Below are 17,536 nucleotides of genomic sequence, written 5' to 3'. Positions count from 1 at the left end.
AACTCTTATGTAATTTACGTAGAACAAAATAACTGAATAAACGGATTAACAATAACTCGTTGTGGGCTTAAATGATTCATCTATTAGATATAAAGGATGATTAATTGTCTAAAGGGATTTCTTCAAACTTTGTAGGCTTATAATAAGGGTATTACCTGTGAATTAGAGATCAAACACAACAACAATAATGCATGTTATTTCGAAAGATATACCTAATTATGTTAAATACTAAAGTAAAAACTGTCATCCTTAACTAGAGAAGGATATTTTTAAAATAACAAAAATAATTAAAAATGTCGACTAATCCGCTAAAGAATGTATTTTGACCAGATAATGATTTTTGTATTTTAATCAAAAAATGAAAAGTATTTGATCTAAGAAGGAAAATAAAGTGAAACAGCAAAATTAACTTTAGAAAAATTATACACTTATTTATTAAGTATATTATTTAAATTATATAATGTAAAATTAAAAAAAAAAAATATACGTTACTACATTTCATAATAATATCCACCTACTAAAAATTAAAATGGTACAAAATATCAATAATGAATTTAATTTAACTCAGATTTTCTAATTTTTAATAATGTTTACCACAACGATAATTAATAAAAATCATGCACATTATATTCCGTTGTTAACATCTACTTATCAACCACCCTTCACATACGGTATAACCGCTGTTATAATTTTATTGCACATTCGGCAACAATGGCATATTGCTTACTTTAAAAGCATTATTGGAAATACGATTTTGTTATTTATTTAAAAAGTACGTTTTGAGTGTGCTTATAAAAAAAAATAACTTTGGTATTACATAACTAAAAAAAAAAAATTAACTAATTATTAGTATTTATTGCTTAGTAAAAGGAATTCATCATTAATTTTACATTAAATTTACTGATTAGTAAGCAGTGATTACATTATCTACGATGTATACATTTCGAACTAAATTTAGCTATTTAATATGATATTTATGAAAATATCAAACGAGTATTAATGAATAAACGAGTAATGTAATCGTTTTGTAAAATGCTTTTAAATATACGTGTTGTGCAACACACCATATTTTATTTTTTTATAAAGAAACAATATCATATAGACCATATTATATAGGACGTCTGTACATTGCACTCAAAGTGAACATGTGTTGTAATAAAGTTAGTGTATCGAATTTCGATTGGCATTTTTTGTTTTTTTTAAGTTATTTTAAGTTATTGGAATTTACGCTCATGTCCCATAAAATCTAAGGGATTTTTAATTTTTCCGTTATTGATTTTAAACATCACTTTACTAAATTTATTGGCGTAAGAGTCAAACGTTTATTTGAGATGCAAATTTAAATTTACATTAAAATTGTATTAATACTATGGATGAACCTTAAACCCTTTAATCTACAAAGGACATTATTGAATCTATCCACTTTTTAGACCATCACGATCATGTTTTAACTCCTATTAATATTGGTTCATTATAGTTTAGTAGGATATAGCTTTAATAAATTGACGTTCGAGTACAAAATAGAAAAGTTCCACCATAATAATATTTTTATGCTCTTAAATTAAAAAACTTTTATTTCTTATTACATTTTTCATTTTAGCTAAATCAAAAATAAGTTTTAAAGAATAGTGACAGCCACGTGGTATCTTCTCAATGCTCTAGTTAATGCTAAATTATTGTTACTATAAAAATGATATTACATCAAAAAATGTCTGAACGTAATTATCGATACAGAAATATATATTTACCTCCAGATATATCAAGTAAAATCTTTTAGTCAGAAATGTATATCTGAAATATATTAAGCGCAATTTACAATTTTTTTCTTTCGTTGTACTATTACTACTTATAATTTACATTTATTTATTATATTTAATGTTAATAATAATAACTGATATTAATATATCTTGTCGTTTTTTGTGCTTCCGTTCTTATCAATTGGTATTAAGTGTTAATTTTTGATATAATATTAAGTAATATCTAAGACTAACCTGAGGTATAGCAAACAACACAGCGACCAGCCATATAATGATGATAAGTTTTACGGCTCTGGAAAGTTTTGACATGCTTTGCGCCATGAATGGGTGGCAAATAGCTACATATCGCTCTGCCGTGAACGCTGTTATTGTAAGTACGGTAGCATTGGCAGACATTTCGGAAAACAGTCCTCTGAGTTGACAAAATATTTCACCAAATACGTACGGATACCTGTAAATTATTACCATTATATTTATTGTATACGAATATTGGTCACTATTCAACCGTGTAGTTGACATTTAAATATTATATTGATTTATTAAATCATTATACTTTGAGCAGAACATTTTTGTTTCGGTTCACCAGACGATAGTTAAAATTTTTTTTGAAAAGGTCGATTATCCTTCTATTCGTATTGGGACGTGTAACAGTTGCCTTCAACCAAATTTATCAATCACATATTATTATATATATATGATTATTGATTATAATACCAATAAAATAAAATAGGGGAGGTAATTATGTAAATAGTTATAATATTTAAAATAAAAGAATAAATACAATAATAATTATAAGCGGCATACAATGTAATTTGTCAAAAAGGTAAAATAGAAATAATATGATAAAATAAAAAAATTGATATTTGCAATTACATGTATAAAGATACCAAGATAATATATCTTTATGTAACTATTGTAATTTATAATATAATAAAATTAAAATAATAAAAAATAGTAAACAATGATAGGTAAAATTTAGAAATATAATAGGTAATAGGTATGAATAGGTATAATAAAAGTATAAATACAATAATTACAATTATAATAACACTTAGACTTGTCTAAAATTATGCGTTCTGGTAAAATACTTTATTTGTACCAGGTGAGCTATTATTATTAAAACAATTTTTATTATTTTTATATACTATGATTATTATTTACATTTTTACCTACTCTATTTTACGGATCGGTATTATTATCATGTATATAATAATATGTGAGGGCAACTGGTACATTAGATTGAGGGCAACTGGTACATTTTTAAAATACCAAAAACAGCCGTTGAAGGCAACTGGACAACACCCTCGTAATGTTTGTCTGAAGAAATGAATAACAATAATAAGTTATAACTGGTAAGTCAATCGTTTTTATAGTATATTATGGTAAAGATTAAACTGTATACCTACTTATTATAGTTAAACGATTTCACGCTATTGCTACGGACAAAACGTGTCCTTATTCTTCAGATCTCGATTATATTTGGTCAACGTCCACAATAATTTATCGAGGGGAGGGAAATTGGGCAATACATTTTTATTTTATAAAAACTTTGATTTATCCCTCACAAAAAATATATAATTTCAAATAAACAAGGTAAAAATAAAATAATTTAGGTAATCTTATTCTAAACAAAAATCTCGAATTGAACCCGTGGGGAAAATCTGTAATTACTATAGTTAAACAATGATAGAATTGAAGAGGGAACTGCAAGTATTTGCCTTTCCACCGTAAATAAAATCGTCTTAAGTCATTGCATAGTACGTTTATAGATACAATAAATAATATTAATATAGTACACACACACATATATATTTATTTATATACACACACATATTTGTATATCTATATAATATATATTGTATCCTTTAATCAATACCACGGCCGGGATTTCCGGGTCCATGTGTATAGTGTAACAGTACCTACTTAATTTTAGTTGTTCAATATGTAATCTATCCTAATCGCTTTATCTGAAATACAATTATTAATAAGGAATATGATATTTTTATTGGAATTTAAGCTTGAAATTTAACTATAGATATATATCGCATATAATAAAGCATACGCAATTAAGTATATTAGTTTAGAAAATATGGTATACACCACTGCAGACATATAATATATTAACGATTAACTAAATGACATTGTAGTAAACAATTTGTTATCAAAGAGATGAATATATAAAATATAGTAGGGGTATATAGGGAATAGGTATACCGCGTATAGCAAGCATAGTGTTGTTTTCATATACATTATGTAAGCCTACACCTAATTGATGACAAATTTGAGGATTCGACACATTACATAGTTTATTATAAATAGACAGATATATCCATCTACATATATAAATGTGAAAATATAAATCTTTGTCACGCATATTCTCTGAAACTAATCATGCGATTATCTTGATTTTTTTTTTTTTGACCAAAGAGTACATAGCGATGCAAGATTTAAGCCTATTATTTTTCATCTATGTTACTAATTATTAATCATTTCAGTGAATAGTCGATGTAGTATAACAGAACTAAGCTTTTTCAATGTTTTTGGTTCACACTATTAAAACTTTATGAGTTATTAGTTTTTGGTTCAAATATTTTATACGGTGTCCTTATCTTCGCTTGCCAGTCCGCATTTAATAATATATACAAACTATGATATACTCTAATATTTACGTTTCAAAACTTGCAGAACGAAGTGTTACCTATTGAGTTTATCGTCGCCCGTTTAAAACTCCAGCAAGTACCTATATCGATGTACAATTTGGTTGTTGTACAGATTAGGTTAAGCGATTAGTATCCCCCACCTAATCGTGAGACTATAGGTGTCCGATTCCCCGTTGACAAGTCGATTTAACGCGGACTTTCAATTTGATAATGATGGGCTCGTAGAATTTAGTCTGGTTGAAGGGTGGTGTAATGTTAACGTGATTTATACATATTAGTTAGGTCTTAGAGTTGTGGTCAAATGCACGATAAATCGCATACGTCTGCGTGACAAAATAGTAAGACGAAGAAAAAATGTTAATTCGTTCGAAGGTAAGTATTATGGTTATCATGTAGATGCGTTGGATCCTGTGGTATCGGTTCAACAACATGACGCAGAGAGCGAGGACTTTGCCGACTCCCATCCCCAGTCTTGCCTTTCACTGTGTAAGGAATGGTGAATGTCGACCGAATTAAGCTATTTCCGTCCCGTATAGTGGTGATCGGTAGAATGAATGATGATACATGTTTGAATATGTCACTGTACAATATTGTATAATAATAATTGCGCAATGACATTTAAAATAACGCAGGTACTTAATTTAATGTCTCGTTCATATTATATAGACGAAAATCTAATATCATCATTAAACTCGTTAGATTTACTACGTAATTTTATCTCAAAAGTAAATATTTTATGTATTTCTAAACTTAATGTCGTTTTTACTTACCTGGACCAAATGGACCACATTTCCTGCGGTAACCCGGATACCAGTAGTATGAGATCGGACATGGCCAAACTAAACAAATAGTAATTGGTGGCTGTGTGCATGTATTTGTGTTTGGCGATCACCATGCAAGTGATTGAGTTTCCTATGACGCCTGTCACGAATATTACTGAATACATGATGGTCATCGGTACGACTATGTACAGAGGATCCCGTTTAGGCATTATGTAGTCGTTGTCCCATGTATTTTCCGCTGTCAAATTCAACTGGCTACCTTTGCCACCACCGTCGTCATATAGATCATTTTGCAGTGACATTGCCGCTGTGTGTTATACTGAAAAAATAAATAAAACGAACCACTAACGTCAGTACACGTTATTGATCAAATGGTAAAAGATATATTATACATTATTTTGGTTATCACTGCGACACTGCAGGATTTTGTAATCATCGTGTCGTACAATTCTGGGAATTATATACTTTTTAAAAAACATTGGGAGTAAAATAAGTATTTATAGTTGAATAACGTTTTAATAGGTATTAATAATATTATTAATTTGTAGGTATGCTTTTCCATCATGTTTCCGTTGAAAAAATGCATATTTTCCAAAATTTAAAGATGATTTTTAATTTATCAATTTTTAAAGTTGTCAACATAAAACGTATGATTTATTAGTTTTTCAGAAAGTTTCACGTTTACCTTTTATCCGATAATATATAGTTTTTATAAGTATTTAGTATTACAATTTTCACATCACGTGTTATCCACTAAACCTATCTATAGCCGATCACAAAATCAGTGACCGGCTTTGGGCGTAAAACACGTTGAAGTTTTGTTGTATAGGTACTGGAAACAAAACAAGCTTAAAAGTAAAAATTGTGAAATAGTTACGGTTAAGTTTTAATATGTGTCTAGTAAAAAGCTAATAAGAAATTAAAATGCACATTATTGGCTAGTGCATGATGAAACTATTGAAACTTAGTCATGATATAAAGCAAAAAAAAATTGTATTTTTATAGTTATTTGCTATTAAATCAAATATTGCAAAATTGTGATGCAACTTAAAAAGTTACAACACTTTTAATGTTAAATAATGCAATGACACGCTGCTAAGTATTTAATAAACACAGATATGGAAAATATTTTTCAGAGGCGGTTTTAAATTGTATCTCTTCTAAAATATAAAAAATACATTGTTCAGTAGGTATTACTTAAGTTTTAATTTTTAATGAAACATCATAAATGTTTACAATACAGTGCGAAGACATAGCTATTCTAAAGGTATACTGCTTCATAAGTCATAATTATTAATAGTAGGTATTATATTATTTATATTTAAGAACATATTGTTTTAATATGAAATGTATATTTCTGTACGATTATTATAGTAGGTACATTTATATAATGTATTTTTAGTTTTTACTTCGTTAGATGTAATTTTTTTTAATATAATTTATATATACAAAAAAGTTCTGAGATTAGGTAATAAGTACGACTGTGAAATAAATAGATGATAACAGCTTACAAAAAAAATATTTTTTAAGAAGAAGTTATGTAAAAATAAATTGTTCTAGATTTTTTTTTAAATATTATATAGATATAACATTATAATATTGAGCTAAATCTATCATTTCCCTTCCAATATGGAATAACAATTCAATCAAATACAATTATAACTACTACGTCTAAAATGTTATACTAAAATCAAATTTATTATTTTTACTATTCTAAATTCAGAATGAAATGTATAATTGACATATAAAAACGTTTAACTTCAGATCACTGGTTATTAGTAATAATTAAATTATAAAAAATTTTATAGACAACTTATTTCTTTTGTTAATACTTAAATTTGTTTTCTTAATTTAATTTACGTTTGTTATTGAAAATATTTGATAATTTGTTGAATAAAATTGCTTCGTATATTTTCTATTTAAGGGCATTGACTCGATAACTTACGTCTAAGGTCACTAATAATAACTATGTAAACTTGTCACTTGATCAATGGTAATTGACTATTGTCCGTTGAGAAACCTTAAAAAATAATATTAGACAATATACTGTAAACACAATTACATTTAATGAATATACTGAAAGGGTATATTTTTTAAATGACGTCATATAAACTATACAGTGGATTAATATAAAAATGTATAAAGTTGTAATTTTTGATTTAAATATTGACTATTGTAGAAATTTGCAATATTTCTTTTATCGAGTAATACAAAGTAAATTCATATTTTTCATTCTTCTTTAAAACACAACTGATAAACAACCAAATTAAAAAATGCACTTTTATGAAAAATATAACGTTATAGTATTAATATAAAAATATGGGCAAGTATATGCACTAGATACCTATACCGCTCTTCGTTCTATATTAAAACCTTTTCAATTTTCGTGTACTTAAATAATATTATTAGGCGTACTATTGGATTAGATTTTGTGAATAGCAATAAAACGGGGAAGTCGCTCTGCTGTATAGTAGGTGTCGCGTCATTCAATAGGTTCAAATTAGGTTCAATTGTGATGGATGTGTACAATTTGAATTCAATAATAAATCATTGTATATGATTAAAAACAATTTTGAGTGGAGACGGTCAGCCTACATTACAAGTATCTATATTTTATTAAAGTATATTTATATTGCTATTATAATATTTTATTTTACTATTAGTTATACGATAAAGCTAAATATTTATTTTTTCCTAAAACATTGCATTTATGATAATAGTTTATATTTAAATAATATTATTCATAATTAATTATTGTTGTTAGATTTTGAGTCAATACTAACTTGCCATAATGTAAATTAATTGTGTAAATAGTTTCGTAGAATAAATAGGAAATAGTTTAAAATCACCCTAAATATTTTTATGCATAGATCAATATAATAATATATGTAAAAGTCCCCATGATTATAACAACATAACTAAAACGTTATACTTAGTTTACATATGTCGAATTTCATTACAATTTGAATTTTAAATGTATGTTAAAAGAAAATTATGGTTATATATTATAGGTATTATATTACATACTTAAATAATTATGTTTCTATAAGAACTACTTCTATAAGCCTTATTTATATCTAACAATTGAAAATTACATACATTTTTAACTACAAAATAATTTACAAATTTTAAAAGATTAGACGAATTTAAATTTCAAGTTTACATAGTAGTTTACTACTGAGATTTTTAAATTTTATAGTTAAAATAATAAACTAATGTCAAGTTGTACAAAAATTAAATTAATTATATGGTTCACTAAATTTGAATGGGCTACTAAATTATGTTTAAATATAATTTTGATTCATTAAATGATTAGTGATTGTTTTTGTGACGTAGCATAAGAATACTTGCTTATAGTTATAATAATTTTAATTAAGTGGATGTTTAGACTTTAAATTTTCGTTTGACTTTTAAACGGAGTTTGCAAGAAATTAAAAATGAACGTGAATGATATTATTATGAGTTACTTTTTTTTTGAGAATACGTTTTTGATAGTTGACGTATAATAATGTCAGATATAAAATTTTAATAAGCAAATATACTTTAATTTTACTTAATTTTACTTAAAACTTAACATTATATACTTATTATATGATTTTATCTACTTACAGCAACTAAAATTTATTTCAGTTACGATGAATTATTTCCTTTTTGTCTCTACCGTAGTGTATTTAACCATCTTCCCTATTTTATACATTGAACTTTGAAATAGATTTCCCCATTCCTACACAAACGATTTCTATCATATCAAATATCCTCGCATCAGTTGTAATTCGTTTAGTCTGTTGTCTGGCCATTTTCCATTACATTTTAACTGTTTAAACAATTTAGATAACATACAATATTTTATAACAAACTATGATAAAATATTATGAAAGATCCATCAAATATTATTATAAATGAGTAAAATTATAGTGTTCTGTCAATAACCTTTTTTCCATATTAATATTTTTAGGTTAGGTTCTGGAAAATACTTATAATATTGCATAATAGACCCACAATTATTTCCATTCATATTATTTTAGTGTCTGAATAACGAAAAATGTATTGATTATTCAATGTTATGTGTATGTTTTATAATTTTGTGTATTTATACGTAATAAATGTATACAAAGTATAAGTAATCAAAAATATGTTTATATTTTCAACTTTGAGAGTGGTTTCAGATTTTTAATATTTTGTTGTAATTAAAAAAAAAAAAAAATGAATAATGGTAGATATTTGAAATTTTAACGACATTTTTATTTGATTAATTTGTATACACGATAAAACTTTTAAAATATTTGAAATTTTCAAATGCAATTTTTTCAACAAAAATTAACCAAACCTACTGTTTTATAAATAGTAAAATAAATAATTTTAATAGCATCATCATAAAATTTAACATGAAACATACTTGGTGTTATTATTATTGGCTCATAGACCGTCTGCTAAAAATCATTTTTCGTATACAATGATATATCCTTAGATCATATACTATGGATAGAGCCATGGCGTACTATGTACATACAAAAAGTTGTTGCCGGTATCAGCGACAAGTCTCTTGATTAGGTGCTTAATCTGCGCATGTGCAAGGTTACTCGTCGCATGTTTATTATCTGGATCATTAATGATATTAACTTAGATCATAAGTTATGATCTAAGGATATTAATATAATCTAAGATAATATCAAATATTATAATTTATATTATTATATTGCGGATTAACTAACTTATTACGGCCTACCACTTATAAGTTATAATAGTAGATACCTTATTAAATTATTCAACCTTAAACAAATTAAATAAATAACTTCCCTTTTTAGTTTTGACATTTGGCTAACTACAAATGCATGTGTGTTTTATTTAAAATCTGTAAAATTAAATCCTGGATTAACTTTGCATGTGTAAGTTAATTAATTAATTATTCATTTATAGTGGCATAATCATTACAATGAAGATTTCTAAATCTATTTCTAAACCTAAGATTTAGACAGGGAACGGGAAAGAAAAGTATACATATTACGTTTATGTATTTGTCATTTATAAGTAGGCGTATACTAGACGACAAACTCAGTGTGTAGGTAAGACATCTAATATAAATAATATAATATCTCATCCTTTACCACTGCAATGATATCTGTATATAATATTATAAGTAAACCAATAGTCTTATATAAACTTTTAGTGACTCAGAGTACACTGTAATGTATCACTACAGAGTTAATATGATTATTATTTGTAGATCTCGTACCGATACAAATAACCCTTACATTTATGTAGCTAATCAGTTAATTACTAAATTTTAAAATAAAAGATAAAATTAAAAAAAGGTAGGTAAGTGAGTACCACTCTGCTGTACATTGAGTGTCGAGTGGGTGAATATTTTAGACTGCATCCAAATTGTATGCCACTTCATAGGTGCGTCTATCCAAATTGGATGACATATATCCACAGTTTAAATCATTCTATTCCAAACTGAATAGCATGTGTTACTTTTTAAGTCTTAGTATATTTCAATTAGTCGATGTTTTGAAGCAAGTACAATGTGAATAATGTGATATGTATGTAAAAATGCGTAGTTTAAATTTAAATAATTAACAATGAGAAATCGTTTTCAATATTTATATATTTTATTTTAATATAACAAAAGCCCGTTCCTTCAGTGAAAAAAATTAGTTGAATTATTTTATTTAGTAAAATTATGCAGGGCATGCAATTCGGATTTACCGCTATTTTAGGTGTGTTAAATTTGAATTCAATCATTCAATGATATATATCATTGTATACGAAAAACGGTTCTAAGCGAAAACGGTTTATCAACCTATATCGGCTATATCACCAAGTGATATGTATATTTTATATATATACATACAAGTTTAAGTCCCACCAGGTTAGGTTTTATTAAAAATAATTAACATATCATTATTTATTGTTTAAATAAGTGACTTTGTTCAAATTGGAATTTAAAATGTCTACAAAAAAATAATCAGCTTCCTACATATTTTAGATTATATGGTTTCAGTATGAACAACTTATAAAGAATATTGTGTTAAATTTTTCAAAATTTAAATCCAAAAATAAAAGATTTATGCATTTTTCTGTAAATAAAACAACAATATTAATTTCTATGTATATTTCAAGTTTCTATAGATATTCGTTTTTGTTTTACAAAAAAAAATCAATTTTATCAAAAATTGAATTTGCGTAAAATTGTTATTATAAATATTATTAAATTATTATTATACATTTTTATTTTAATTAAGTTTTTCCTTTATTTTTTGCTTATTATTATGATAAAATCAATACATTTATCGCTTTGCAAAGAATCTAAAATAAATCCTAAATAGTGGTTGAATTGGACTAATTATCGAAAAAGTTTTAATCAGAATTTCTTCGCGAGCAGTCATCTAATGTGTTTTTATATGCTTAAAAAGCAGCTGAAGACTGAAACTACACTAACACTACACTACCACAGTCTTTATAGTCCATGTTATTTATTAACTACCTTTATTTATTTTTTTTTCATATTTAACCGACAGCAGAGGAGGCTCTATTTGCACAATACTACTCCTATTTGTTAACTATCTATCTATGACTGTGATAACAGGTGCGGAAGTCAGTTTCCAATTTTACAAAAATTATAAGGCAACTTAGAGGACACAATGTAATTAAATGTCCTAATAAATCAACTGTACAAATTTCTCATAACAATTTTTCCTTTAAAAAATACGAATCTATAAAATGAATAATCTCCAACTACTGAACTGTAAGTCTGTGACAGAACTAACCACTAACCCGAAAAGGCGTAGGTAGAATACAATTCCAATAACAATATGTTCATTTTATTTAAACCATTGTTATGTTAGTATATTTGTCGAATAAACTTTGTACAGTGCCATCAGAAACATTCTGTATTATTGAATCTGATAGAATAAGATTAATCCTATGCGGATTACTGGCACTTTTTACATTTATAAAGAATTCATGTGTCTATACTCTATTTATATACTGTATATTTAATCAGTAACATAGCGCCAGTTGTAAAAAAATAATTTTAATATTTTAAGTTCACTAAACCAATGTCCAATACATAGTGTTTTATTACTTAAAAAATAGTAAATAAACAATAATGTTATACCTTGTGTGAAACGATTAATCTATACATCTAATGAACATTATTGAATTGAAAAATAAATGTCTCAAGACATTTGGGTTTTTATTTAATTATATTTTAATGTTTTGCATGCTTAATCGAGTCTTAATTTGTATTTATGGCATTGTATTTCTCCTCCTAGAATTTTTTCTTTGCAATTAAGACACCTGGTACAGATTAACATTTATTGTAGGTATAATTATTGCGATGATTCACAAATAAAACCAATCAATATTCATAGTAAAATAATTTAATTTTAGAAATTTGCGTAATATAGGTATACGTATACCTAATATATTTAAACATATCTACTGTCTATACCACAGATGTCTATATTATATTATAATATTATAGTATAATATAGGCATCTGTGGTCTATACAAACACCGACCTTGATTATGATTTATGTTTAATTGGTTTTAATCTATTGTAAGCTTATATTATATAGGTAAAGATTTATAAATGAGTCGTCTAGGTATAGATTAAACATTTTAAATACCAAATCACTTGATTTAATTTCAGAAATGTATTTATTACAGAAATGATTTGTTTGATAACTATTTATTTGAATATTTATTTAATTCGTATTTGCATAGTATGTATAAGTAGTTAGTGAAATCATTAAATTGTTGATAGTTGTTATTAAAACGATTTAATTAATCGTAAATCGTAATAAATTGTTCACCCTTAAAATCACTGTTAAATTTTCTAGTAGTATAATGGTATTCATTTTAAAAGTGACAAGCCTTATTTATAGAGTATTTTGTTCGTTTTTTCTTGCATACATTATTTTATGTGCTTATCTGTGAAAAAATAAAATAATTTTACGAATATGAACCGTCACTATTATTGTCACTAATGGGACTTTTATAAACACTCATGTAAGTTATTAAAAGTCTTATAAGTTACCTGACAAGTTGAACATAAACTGTATGATATACCTATTTTAATATTGTTTAATAGAAAAATTTTAAATGTATAACCACAGTCAAGTGTAACTAGTACTTCTATTGGTAATGTCAATAGTTTTAAATGTTTTTGTATTAATTGTCATTATATTTTAATATATATATTGACAAATAAATGAATCATATTATGATAATATTACATAGATTATAGACTTGAATTATTTACTATGTATTATAATATTTTATTCTGCACTTAAGTATTTATGTCTTAGTGAAGTCTAATTGCACATTAATGTTTATACTTTATAGTATATAATATATATTGGTATATTACCAGTAATATGTTAACTTACGCAATTTAAATTTTTTTGTAATAATTATAAGATAAATTAAACTAAAAATTGTTTTTATTTTTAAAATTAAACTGAAATGGAAAATATGGTTAATTTTTGTTAATTATTAATTTGTTGTATATTAAGGAATAATAAATTATGAGAGAATTTGTTTTTTTTTTTAATTATAATAAATTATTTTAATTTACCTTGTATATGTATGCTTGAGTTGTTAATTCATGGTTATTTATTGTTAACCAAACTTTTATAATTATTTTAAATAGTTTATGGTAACCAGAAATTTATCTTCTTAATTATTTTACTTCTTAAACGTTATTTAATATAGTTATAAATATATTTGTTTAACTCATTGTAATCATTTTGACGTAATTCTCAATAATGTAAATTATTTATGTACTTCTTGACTTTTCTTCTGTTTTCGTGTCGATGGTTCTTGAAAATTGATCCTAAAAACCAAATAAAGTAGTTATAGTAAATTTTTAATTTAAATCTGGTTTTTAAAACAAAATATTAATACAAATAATAACAGCTTTTTTTTTAGTTTTTTTAAAAGCATTAATTTAAAGTAGATAACCTTTAAACTTGTTACAATCAAAACTTACTAAAAACCTATGAATCAACTTTTTAATGTCTCCTTGTTGTTTTCACACAATAATAATAACAAAACAACAATTACAAAATAATAATACATAAATATATCTAATAAAATGTGGGCTTAATTTTTATCATTCTAATAGTACTACATCTTATCTATTATTTATATAAATTATTACAATTTTTATAACTATATCAGTCGTAATCAAATATCTTAACATCGGTATTATTTCTAAGTTTTCCTAAATTTATGAATTATTTGTACATAATTATCGTTATCTTTGTTGTTAAATAACATTAAAACAATTTTATATAAATCACATTAATTTTAGATATCAATGTTATTAAATATTTCAAATATTAATAAATAATAAATAAATAAAAATAAATATTGATATAGAAATAATAATTATATATCAATCAATATATAATAAAACTGAATTATTTAAAGAAATTATCTATCTGTTGAGTTCCCATAATATTACTTTAATTTAAAGTCACATCTATTAAAAACAAAAAACATGTTTGTTTTGTTAACAACATTCTAAGAATGGAATTGAAAGTTAATTTAATTCGTGAATAGAATAATTTATCTATTAATTTTTTTTTACTATTGCAACATTATCATAACTTTTGTTCATTTTTACCTTATAAAATAAGTTATTATGAAGTTTTTATTAAGTGTCTAAAAAAATTTAGATTAATTTTTAATTTCTACTCTGGTTATATTTTGCATTACAATTAAAATGTATTATTCTTATGTATACATACCACAATATAAGTTTAACTAACTACCTACTTATAAGTTATATGAATGCATTAGGTGTATTATCACATAATTATTTATTTATATGTACATACTTATATAGATACTAAAATGAATATCTTATTAAACGAAAAAATATATTATGTATTTAGTTGTTTATTTAAATTGTAAGCAGTTTACATTTTTTTCTCAATATATTTAAGAATCATAAATAGTTTATAGTTTGCTTTTCTATTTTGGTAGGCGTTAAATGTTTTTGAAACGGAGAAATTGAGGTTTCTCGTAAACAATATCGACGAGTATATTATATAATTATGGTAATATAATATAGTATTAAATATGGTATTGCATACCACTACACCAGTTATGATGTTGTTATTGTTTAAATTAAATATATTATATGTTTGTATAAATAATATTTTATGTATATTAGTTTGTTCACAATAATCAGTATAATAGTTTTTCGAATGTTCTTTTATAATATTTAAGTGTTTATGTACACGATAAATTAAACAATTTATAAAGTATTAAAAGATGTTTCATAGGTATTTGGTTGATTTTTTGGAAATAAGTAATAACCAATACAATTAGGACGTGTGTAACTTTAAAAAATGTAAAAGTGTAGTTACAAGTGAAATTATGTGATCATTTTTTCATAATTAAACTTCACTTAATGTGGGTTGGTTTTGGCCTTAAACCAAATCAAGTAAGTTGTTGATCACTACAAATTATGTAATTGCAAATAATTTTAATTTTTTGAGTTTTTAATACGAAAGTGATTGGTTTTCAATGGGACTTACAATATGATTGTAGTTTATATGAGTATTTGTTATCATAAAATTATTTTTAATGTAATGTATAATTCAAATAGTTATTAATATTTTTATTATAATATACTTTTAATAAATTTATTTTATTGTGTCTATGTGATATTTTACCTAATTAACTTACATTTTAAAACATCAATAATCGTCGGTTAAAAAACTCGTATTTTTACAAATACGTGCGTAACCTAATATATTTTGCATATTATTGTATATTTGAAGCAATTTACAAAATATATTTAAAACAATTCGATACTAATGATAAATATTTTGAACATCTGTTAAATATTATAGTAGTAAATAATGTTTGTATAAATCATAGTAACTATAAAGTATTAATGTATCAATATTCTTTACATAAAAAACTACAATAATTCAATTATAAGAAACGTAAAAATATAAAGTATAATTAAATTATACAAATAATTTATCCTAATTCGTACTTTAATATTTAAATCCCCGTAAATAAATTTTGATTTATTTATTTTTGATTTAGATTTTAATAAAATACGATTAGTTTTGAGTTGAATTTTTAGGTCATAGACATATTACCACAATTTTTCGATTGGTTTTCTTTACGTTTAGGGAGAATATTGAAAAATCAATAAATGACATCTTTTACGTAGTAATATTAGTTCAGATTTCCAATAGATATAAAATAAGGTCACATAAAACTTACAAAGCGCTTTGGCTTAATATTAGAAAATATAATCGTAGATTATACAAATTAAAAAAAATATAATTGTGAAAAACTTATTTTAATTTTAATATATTTAATATAGAGATGCTTCTAAAACATAATCTTAATTTTTGTTTTTTAGTGATATTTTATTCATTTTTTCTCCCGTATTTTTAAATTTCAACTGTTGACAATGAATAATAATTATAAACATACAATGTAATGGAAAAACTAAACCTAAATAAACACATTTCATTATATTTAAGGAACACATCATCAATGTATTTTGCAGTCACAGAGTCTGGACTCAACGGCTTAGTCGTTTGACGTTATATGACTCGTCGTTGCATAATAATGAGTTAAGTAAAAAAAAAAATATTCAACAAAATAACTTTTTTTGTCACGTAAAATATAACATGAATACACCGATAAATATATAAATATAAAAATGCCAACCAGGAGTATCTATATACTTTTTTAGTTCCCAAATATCTTTATATAATACCTAATAAGGTATATTTATGATTTTTTTTAGGACGCTTGATACATATTTGATGTTTAAATTCTGAATTTATTCAAGTTTTGAATTTTAGCATTTTTAAGTAAGATTTAAAGTTTAGAGATCATTTTTAAGTATTTGAAGACTTGCCGATCACTCAACTATTATATCAAAGTTTTATTTAGGATTTTACAAGTCTTTATTAAGTAGTATAAACTCGACATTACGCGCAACAACAATACATTTAAATCGGTAAATCACGATTAGAGTCATACGTATAAAAATAGTATTATAATATCTAATAATGTATATATTTTATTTGTGAATAATGTACAGCGTAGGTCACAACTGATGTGCGTATATCACGACACACATTGTCCTCGGGAAACACGTCTGACGCAGACCGGAAGTGACGAGGCTCGCAAAGATGTACGTATAAAATTCTATAGACTTGTTTCGTCGAGAATATCGCCGCACGTCTCGTACTGTGGCACAACCGTTAAACGCACTCGAAAACGGCTATGAAAACCATTTGGTTAGGAATCGAGCGTTGGACTCGGAGAAAAACAGTCGGCGGCC

The 17,536-nt window shown here is 24.9% G+C and overlaps 1 protein-coding gene across 10 annotated transcripts in view; it reads right to left on the bottom strand.

The window, feature by feature from the left end:
- The window catches only part of LOC113555677 (pyrokinin-1 receptor-like), a 52,551-nt gene that overhangs the window by 15,721 nt on the left and 19,294 nt on the right, over window positions 1–17,536 (bottom strand). For 3 of the 10 annotated variants that reach the window (XM_026960160.1, XM_026960161.1, XM_026960162.2), the window contains 3 exons: window positions 13,784–14,041; window positions 5,188–5,518; window positions 1,992–2,208 (listed from right to left, as the gene is read on the bottom strand). In XM_026960160.1, coding sequence (XP_026815961.1) covers window positions 1,992–2,208; window positions 5,188–5,501 — 531 coding nt within the window. In that variant the 5' untranslated portion in view covers window positions 5,502–5,518; window positions 13,784–14,041. Of the gene's footprint in view, window positions 1–1,991; window positions 2,209–5,187; window positions 5,519–8,808; window positions 8,946–9,709; window positions 9,772–13,783; window positions 14,042–17,536 lie in introns of those variants that run through there. The other 7 variants (XM_026960165.1, XM_026960167.2, XM_026960169.2 and 4 more) reach the window with 5 other exon arrangements.

The sequence above is a fragment of the Rhopalosiphum maidis genome, chromosome 4, assembly GCF_003676215.2.
Source record: "Rhopalosiphum maidis isolate BTI-1 chromosome 4, ASM367621v3, whole genome shotgun sequence".
Classification (NCBI taxonomy): domain Eukaryota; kingdom Metazoa; phylum Arthropoda; class Insecta; order Hemiptera; family Aphididae; genus Rhopalosiphum; species Rhopalosiphum maidis.
Note: the sequence above shows the minus strand (reverse complement) of the source record. Positions and strands in the feature narration are given on the sequence as shown.